The sequence below is a fragment of the Octopus sinensis genome, linkage group LG15, assembly GCF_006345805.1.
Source record: "Octopus sinensis linkage group LG15, ASM634580v1, whole genome shotgun sequence".
NCBI lineage: Eukaryota > Metazoa > Mollusca > Cephalopoda > Octopoda > Octopodidae > Octopus > Octopus sinensis.
In genome coordinates this window covers 52,569,280-52,578,609 of record NC_043011.1, presented here as the reverse complement: position 1 = coordinate 52,578,609, position 9,330 = coordinate 52,569,280, and the positions used below count along the sequence as shown (strand labels likewise).

Below are 9,330 nucleotides of genomic sequence, written 5' to 3'. Positions count from 1 at the left end.
TGACTGCATTGTTCAATACAAGATACAAATGCGGATTTTGTGTTCTTAAAAAAAAATCTTAAATAGTATTTGTTTAATGTTCTCAGCATGGCTAATGAATGCCTTTTTTTTTTTTAAATATAAACTTATTTACATGTGTGTGTATGTATGTTTATATATAACAAATACATCATGCAAGATTCATACTAGCCATTTACAACACACATTTATTGTTACATTATTTTTTTTATCTTGTATAATGGTAAAATATCAGAAAATTTCATCATTCCTCTACAGCCTGACTACTGACATACTTTCAGAGATACAATGATGCTGTACCAGTGATTAGTTTGTAGATCCATGATGCAATATTTCTACACTTTATCATATACAATATTATCACAAAATACTTATTTACTACAAAGTATATGTATAGATTTTAATCAAAACTACAGGGTGTCCCAAAAGTCACTATACACTTTCTGTTTTCTATTTCATTTCAGGTATCCTTCAGAGAAACATGAAACCATCAGCATGACACCTTTGCAGTTTCTGTAAGTGTATCATTCCCGTGCCCCATGGCACACTATACCACCAGCTTTGGAGAGTCTTGTTCATGTTCGAGAATTTCTGCTGGTTTTGATTTTCCTCAAATTCAACAACTGTGTCAGTTTACCCGACCAGAGAGATGAAAGATAGGCTCATCGTTGAACCATAAGTTTTCCAAGAACTAAGAATCATTTTGGTAAAGCTAGAGGAGTGATTCACACATTTCCACATGGGCATCATAATCTTCCACTTGAAGCCTTTGAACAACCTGACGTTAGTACGGGTAGAGCTTTATCACTCACCAAAGTATCCGCTGAATCAAGCTTTTGTTGATGCTAAGTTCAAGTGCAGTCCTCTGGCTTTTCACAAACACCTACTTTAGGAGTTTGGTGTTTTCATCAATGGTGGTAGTAGCAGGCCATCTGCTGTGTGGTTTGTCAAGAACAAATCCTCTTTCGAGAAACTTGCTTTGGACAGCATAAATTGTGCTATGCGTTGGAGCAGTGTGATGGCCATAAACCTTCTCAAACTTGCGATGAATTGCAGTAGGGGACTGAAAAACCTCTTGCCAGGCAGCAATTTTGCAGCACTGCTCTAACGTCAATTGGTGAGCCATGGGCAAGGGAATGATACACTTGCAAAAACTTCAAAGTCTAAGGTGTCAAATGCTGACGGCCTCATGTTTCTCTGAATGATATCTGAAAGAAAATAGAAAAAAGAAAGTATATAGGGACTTTTAGGACACCTTGTATATGTGACAGACAGATGTAAACACCTGATCTTTATACATCTTCAGGAACAGAAAGAAAAAGAGATAAACTAGACCAGTTTCAGTCAAGTGTTGATATTTCCTCAGCAACTGAATATCCTCTATAATTATCTTCAAAGACATGCTTAAGTAAATCATATACACTGATTTGCATATTATTATGCATTTGGCAGCTAGTTTAATTAATAAGTTATTGGTGTGCAATTACAACATTTTGCTTCAACGCAATTAGGTACTTCAGAACATATACATTTTAGCCAATGCTATATGTAATAAATATTAATACCTTGTTTTTATACAGAATATATTTATGGTAACAGGAGGGGCACCAAGCCATAGAGAACCTGCCTTCACTGAATTCCATCTGACCCATGCAAGCATGGAAAAGTGATTGTTAAAATGATGATGATGTGATTTAATCAACTGATTGGGTGAAGCTTCTTTAACTGTGCAAGAAGACAGTGTTTATAAAGTAAACTATTACCAAAGGCCTAAGTACTGCACCAGCAACATAAGATAAATCAAAGGTGAATGTAAAAAGCATGTGTGTTCTTAAATGGCTAACATGATTCTTCTACAATGTTACTGTTTCAGTTTCAATACACAATCTCAGGTCGAAGCATGCTACCATCACAGGATTTCTTCTTGAGAAAGCCCTAAACTGTAAAGCTATTATATGGACATTATAAATAAGGGGACTTGTATTTCTGAAGCAACATCAGCAGAGATACTGCCTCCACTAACCAAAAGATTGCCAATTCATGTCCCACCATTTGTTCAGCAAGTAAGACACTCACTACTCAACAGCTCAGTCCACCTAACAGTAAATTGGTATCATGAGGAGGTATACTGTAAGCAGCAGGATCACTGTATAATTTCTCATTTTTGTTTTTAATGTATTGTTTAGTCACAAGAAAAGGACTGTGTGTCCACAATTAATACGGGCCTTCTGACACTGTATCTGATAGTGTTGTATTCAAAGGAGAGGTGCCCTTCAAATTTACTCAATGCCATTGAAAGTGATGTCATCTTCACTCCTCTGAAGCACTCTCTGGTATCAAAGAGGGTTAAAATATATTTAATAAAAAAAAAATTATAAATAAAAAATAAAAATCTGGAGCAAAAAGGTAATTTCTTTAAAAATCTATTCTGAAGTGTGTAGGCAGATAATATTGGAAAGAAGATAATAGCAAAAACATGCAATATTTTTGTGTGAGAAATATAGAGAAAGTGAAGGGTCTGAATGACAAAGACTTATTAAAAAATAAACCATTTGCAAGAATAAAATATAGATTTGTATAGAAAATAGATATATTTAAGGCATTTAGACTAACTCTAGATGTCTAATTAAAAAAACAAAAACATTTATAAATAAAGTGAAGCAGGATAAGTTGAGATCAGAGATAAGAATTTCAATTTTTTTTCTTATAATATTTCAATTTGAAATTCAAAATTGGTAAAACTGAAATGTCATTTTTTAAAACCAAAGAAAGTTCCAATTTTTAATTGAAATTCAAACTGAAAATTTTTGTTATTTTCAAAATTCCAGTTTTCTTTTTTGGGGGCAGTTTCTTTTTCCAGTATATTTCTATTTCAGAAAAAAGAAAAAGGATTTAATCCATTGTAATTTTAACCCTTTTGTTACTAACTGAAATGCACTGCCTTTGTTTCAGTTTTGAAAAAAATGAAAATTTTAATAAAATGATTTTGTCAGCATCAAGGGTGCTTGGAACATAAATTAACAGGAAGTTTGTATCATAGGACCCAGGATGGTCTCAGATGGGTTGGTATCAAAAGGGTTAATTTATGAAAATATTTCAGTTTTATGAATTTGTAACGTCAAACTAAAAAGTCTATAGGAAAAAGAATTTGAATATTGAAACCCTTATCTCTGTCTTAGATATTTACTAGAAACAGTCTCTGAAAACCTGTTTTTTTTGTGCTTTGTTTTTCTTTTCTACTCTCCATTGTTGCATTTAGGTAGGGGTTTATTTTTAAGGCTTAGTGAAGTGGAGGAAAAAAAGGCAATATCCATCACCCATTTATTTATCAGGGCCTCTGAGACTGGTAGGAGGAAGGATGGTATGTATCCTCAAACCAGTGACCTGACATGTGTTTGCAACAGAGAACTCTGCTAAAGGTACCCAAGGACGAAGTGGTGGTGTTAAACCAGGCAGCAAATTAAGTCAACCACTGAAAAACTCAGAATGCAAAGAACTGGAAAAGACACCACAAAAAATTTTGTCTGATGCTCTGTAGATTCCACTAATCTACAGCCCTCAAGTGATTTTTTTTTATTTTGTTGATCCTTAAAGGATGAAATGTGAAGTTGACCTCAACAGCATTTGAACTCAGAATGCAGAGAACTGGAATAAGACTTTTTGTCTTATGTTCTAATGACTTGGCCAGTTTGTCAGCCGGAACTATAAACTATTTTTTTTCTTGTTGACCAAATTATTTCTTTTGTGGGTTGCATTGGCCTGAAAATCAGCAAATTGAGACATTCACATCAACTGCACTGCTGCCAGGCTTATAACATTAGCCCAACCTAATCACTACCAAATCTTTTCAGCTCACATTCCAGTGGATAAATACATTAAAATCTGTGATGGACTATTGACCTTATTCTATCCAGGGAAATAAGAGTTGGTTAGGTCAGGGAAAGTGATTTTCCATGCAGGCCAAATGCTATAAAACCTGGGAGATATGAGCTCCAGAATACAACACTCATATATCCCAGTCATGGTTTGAACTCATCACCTCTAAGTCAGTGAGTAGTTCAGTTCTTTAACCATCCACTGGATGATACTGACCTCTCTGTATACACAAATGCTTCACCCAGTAAACAACAAAGAAAATAAACTGTCACAATAGTAAAGAGCAATAGACATATGCTCATTAATTTATATTCTATCATTCTATAAACAGTTTCAACCAGAGGTTATAACCATATTGGGGCACTGTTCAGTTTTTGTTTTTTTTTCCCTCCTTGGTGACAGGTGAGTTAATGAAATTCTTACAACAAATGGAGAATAAGGCTACAGATTGTTTGCAGACTGTTCTAGAGAATAGATTGGAAAGAGAGAAAGAGGCACTGAAGCAAGACTATTAGTTCCTATGGTGACCAGGTTATTTTTTGGTGTGTTCATCATAGGCCTTCTTCAATCGGCGTTTCATTTCACCAGGAAATTTCTCAAAACATGTCTTGCAGACAGGTTTCATGTCAAATTCAAAGAATTTGGTTCTGTCAAAATAGAAGAAAAAGAAAACAGGTTATCATTTTTAAAAGCAAAAGAAGTAATAATAATAATAATAAGAATAATAATAACAATAATAATAATAGTTCCAAATTTTGGCACAGGGCCAGCAATTTCAGGGAGGGGTAAGTTGATTATATTGACCCCAGTGTTCAACTGGTACTTATTTCATTGACTCTGAAAGGATGAAAGGCAAAGTCGGCCTTGGCAGAATTTGAACTCAGAACATAAAGATGGCTGAAATATTGCTAAGCATTGTATCTGGCACAGTAATGATTCTGCATGCTCGCTGCCTTACTGCCGAGTAATATTGAAGTTTGATTTCAGTTTCAACAATGGTTTCACTCTTTATTAAATTCCTTCTATGAAGATGACCCGACAGAGTTATGTAATATATGAAACTGTTTTTACAATAATCTATTTTTTTTTTCATGACAAAACAAAACACAGATGTCAAGAATCTTATTGTAATTTTCACAGAAATCGAAATCAAATTTGATGACTGGCATCCATGCTAGTGGAGTGCTAACAGCACCATCCGAGTGTTATCGTTGCCAGAGCAGCCAACTGGCTTCTGTGCCGGTGGCATGTAAAAAGCACCATTCGAGTGTGATTGTTACCAGCATCGCCTTACTGGTACTTGTGCTGGTGGCAAGTGAAAAAATATTCGAGCAAGGTCGTTGCCAGTGCTGCTGGTCTTGCTCCTGTGCAGGTGGCACGTAAAAAACACCATTTGAGCATGGCCATTGCCAGTGCCGCCTGACTGGCCCTCGTGCTGGTGGCATGTAAGGGCACCCACTACACTCTCAGAGTGGTTGGCATCAGGAAGGGCATCCAGCTGCAGAAACTCAGCCAAATCAGACTGGAGCCTGGTGCAGCCATCTGGTTTGCCAGTCCTCAGTCAAATCGTCCATGCTATCAATGGAAAGTGGACGTTAAACGATGATGATGATGATGACAGTGGAGGGAGGCAAAAGTGACACATGTCACTAAGAGGAGGGAAAAGCGCTTCACACCCTTAATAGTAATGGCAAGTTTTTATGACACTATCACATTGATTACTGGAGCTTTGCTCCTGGTACATCAATGACACTTCATGAAAATGAAAATAACCGCAGCAACTGCAACACCATCAAGGATACACATTCAAGCACACCCATGTACATACACACCCAAGCACATGTGTAAGTAAATACACACACTATAAAATAGTTTTACTTACTTCTGGCTCATCTTCCTGTCACAGACAGAACAAGCAAAATGGTTAACGCACCAGGCTTTGTTAAAGGCAGTAAAGGCTGCAATAGAAACCAAACGCAACTGATTTATACACTGGTTTGAGACTAAACAACAATGACATCAATATTACCATCAGAGATAACCATCCAAAAAGAAAATCATTCAGCCTGCAGGAAATAACAGCTGGATCTCACCTCAAATCACAGCTATTTTAAAGGAGCAAAATATTGGGTTGTCCGGAAAGTTTGTGCCGATTTATAGTAGCTTACTTTTCGACTTATTTTGTAACATGGTTGAGTCCATAATATAGGATTTGACTACACCTCTATTTAGAGCACAGTTTAAGCTATCTTTTCGTGGAAGAAGGTTTGTGTTCCTACAACCTGTGTTAATTCTGTAACCCTTTAAAATGGAAGATATGGAAGTTCATTTTCAGCACTTGATGCTTTTCTTTTTCCGTAAAGGGAAAAATGCCTCACAAGCAGCAATTCAAGAGAAACGTCCAGAATTGGCCAACAGGAAGGGTGTTGTTTTCCAACATGATAATGCAAGACCGCACGTTTCTTTAGGAACCAGACAAAAATTGCTGCAGCTTGGCTGGGATGTGTTATCCCACTCTCCATATTCACCAGATATTGCTCCTTCGGATTTCCACTTATTCAGGTCTCTGCAGAATAGTTTTAATGGTAAAAATTTCAATTCCTTGGATGACGTAAAAAGATACCTTGATGAATTCCTTGCCATGAAACCACCTCAATTCTGGGAAGAGGGTATTTTCAAGTTAAGGAAAGATGGAGACGCATTGTGCAACAAAATGGTTCATATTTGGTTGATTAAAAATGTAATGGCAGGTATTTATTGACCTTTTTCTTTCCTTTAAAAATTGGCACAAACTTTCTGGACAACCCAATACAAAAAATTTTGTATTATCTAGTTTAACCCTTTAACATTCACATTATATTGTCAAATGTAATATTTATTTATTCACACTGTTTTGAATTAATCATACACTTGTATCATACTCTTGTAGCTTTGAGATTTTGATGATGCATTTGTATCCTTTTTGAATGACATTGCAGGGTAGTTGTGAGAGCCCTGATCTGGTTAGTTTGAACACAAAACAGAATATTTGGGCTTAATAAGGCCGGATCAAATGCTATAGAAAAGAACAGGTGTTGAAGAGACAAGAAAAACATCTTAACTCTGTCCCTTGTTTCATTTGTATAGTTACTGTTGACTCATAATTTTAAATAAATCCTTTAATAACTGTGGAATTAAATTTCATGGTCATTCTAGTAATAATGTTAAATATCTACTAAAAAGCAGAATTGGTATTTTCTGCAAGTCATTTTGTCTCAATAAACTTAACATATCTCAACAAAAAGCAGCTTCAAACATGACATTCCTTAAGAAAAAATAAACTAGCATGTAAAACTGCTTTCCACAGTTAAGGATCATGAAATTTTGCATGGATATATCTAATTTCTGCAGTAGAAGGGATATAGCAGAAGATACTTGCCCAAAGTGCCATGCAGTGGGAATAAACCAAGGGGTTGAGAAGCAAACTTCTTACCACACAGAAACACTTGCACCTGTTTATACTACATATTTCATTCCTACAAAAGTGGGATCAATCATCTGTCCAAGGAGAGGTTATAAACTTATGGCTACAGTGTATACAAACCTAGCTAAACTGGTCTATCTAATTTGCATAACAGGGCATGATGCACCAAAAATGTAGGTGGATTAATTAATTAATGAATTCATTTATTGTGTTCTATATTGAAGCATAATCTACTTACCATCTCCAGCTACAATATTGTTACAAACAAAGCAAATATTTCCAAATAGCTGCAAAAGACAAATAATAATGTTATTAATAATAATAATCATGAGGATGATCCTTTCTACTTCAGGCACAAGGCCTGAAATTTTGGGGGAGGGGGCAAGTTAATTATATCAACCCTAGTGCTCAACTGGTACGTGTTTTATTAACTCTGAAAGAATAAAAGGCAAAGTTGACTAGGATGTCATTTGAACCTAGAACAAAAAGAGCTGGGAGAAATATCACTAAGCATTTTGTCCTGTGTGCACTGATTTTGGAACGAGACCAGCGATTTCGAAGAGAGGCTTAGTTGGACCTCAGTATTTGACCAGTACTTAATTTTAATCACTCTGAAAAGAGGAAAGGTAAAATTGACCTCAGCATTATTTGAACTTAGAGCAGAGAGACCTAAGACAAATATGTATACTGTAACAACTTTGCTAGGCTACTGCCTGGCCATACTATGCACAAAGGCATATTTTGACTTTCCTATAGGTATTGTGGTTTGATAGAAAAGCCAATTGGTGTTGGTGGTGGTAATTTACTTCCTGTAGGCATTGATATTGATGTATGGTTGCAGTGAGTTCTGGGAGTTTTTTTGTGAATGATATACAAGGGAAAAACCCAAGATGATTTCCAGCATCAGCTTAGCTATTTCAAGTGGGATTATAACCACTAAGCCACGTGCATGTGAAGGCACGTGGCTTAGTGGTTACGGGCATTCGGCTCATAATCGTAAGGTCTTGAGTTCGATTTCCGGCGGCACGTTGTGCCCTTGAGCAAGACACTTAATTTTCACGTTGCTCCAGTCCACTTAGCTGGCAAAAATGAGTAGTACCTGAATCTCCATGAGAACTATGTTAAGGGTACGCATGTCTGTGGATTGCTCAGCCACTTGCACGTTAATTTCACGAGCAAGCTGTTCCTTTGATCGTATCAGCTGGGACCCTTGTCATCGCAACCGACGGAGTACTCCTTCATTTATCCATAAGACAAATATCCACAGCTGTCACTCATAAGTGAGCTGACACAGTAGCATGTAATACACATTTGCTAATTGTTTGAGGTGCCTATGGAATCACATGTAGACATAAACACCACCACCCCTCACTGTCTTACTCTTGACCCAGCAAAATAAGCAGGATGTGACATCTGGAGAGAGAGAGAACTGTGCCAACAAAAATGACTTCATCATCATCATCATCACCACCATCATTTAACATCGGTTTTCCATGCTGGTATAGGTTGGATGGTTTGACAAGAGCTGCACCTGATTTGGCTTGGTTTCTATGGTTGGATGCCCTCTCTAACACCAACCACTTTATCAGCTTAGGTGCTTTTACGTGGCTCCAGTACACGGCTTTTGCAGGTCAATCCTCTTCAGCAGAGAAAGTGGCATTAATAATTCTGCTGTGGAGGACGGGTCTTCTTGAGTACAGCAAGGGGCCAGATATCTTGACCTTTGGCATCTCTGTAAGACTCAGTGTCCATACAGAGAAGATGACTTGTTAACGTATAATACTTTCACTGACTCTTTTAGGCATCTATGTAGTCACGGACAGATACAGAAATACTCTTCATGCCTCATCTCCTGACCTAACACAAAACACCCTGCCCAATGATACAATGTGCTGCCTGGTCCAGGAATAAAACCTATGACCTTATGATAATAAGCCCAAAACTCTAGCTACTAGGCTATGAGCTTTCACAGG

The 9,330-nt window shown here is 36.8% G+C and overlaps 1 protein-coding gene across 3 annotated transcripts in view; it reads right to left on the bottom strand.

The window, feature by feature from the left end:
* Positions 1-220: 220 nt before the first annotated feature.
* LOC115219649 (LIM and senescent cell antigen-like-containing domain protein 1) overlaps positions 221-9,330 on the bottom strand; it is a 99,369-nt gene continuing 90,259 nt past the window's right edge. For 2 of the 3 annotated variants that reach the window (XM_029789819.2, XM_029789820.2), the window contains exons 11-13: positions 7,596-7,644; positions 5,777-5,852; positions 221-4,541 (exon numbers count right to left, since the gene is read on the bottom strand). In XM_029789819.2, coding sequence (XP_029645679.1) covers positions 4,427-4,541; positions 5,777-5,852; positions 7,596-7,644 — 240 coding nt within the window. In that variant the 3' untranslated portion in view covers positions 221-4,426. The remainder of the gene's footprint in view (positions 4,542-5,776; positions 5,853-7,595; positions 7,645-9,330) is intronic. The other variant, XR_005002284.1, reaches the window with a different exon arrangement.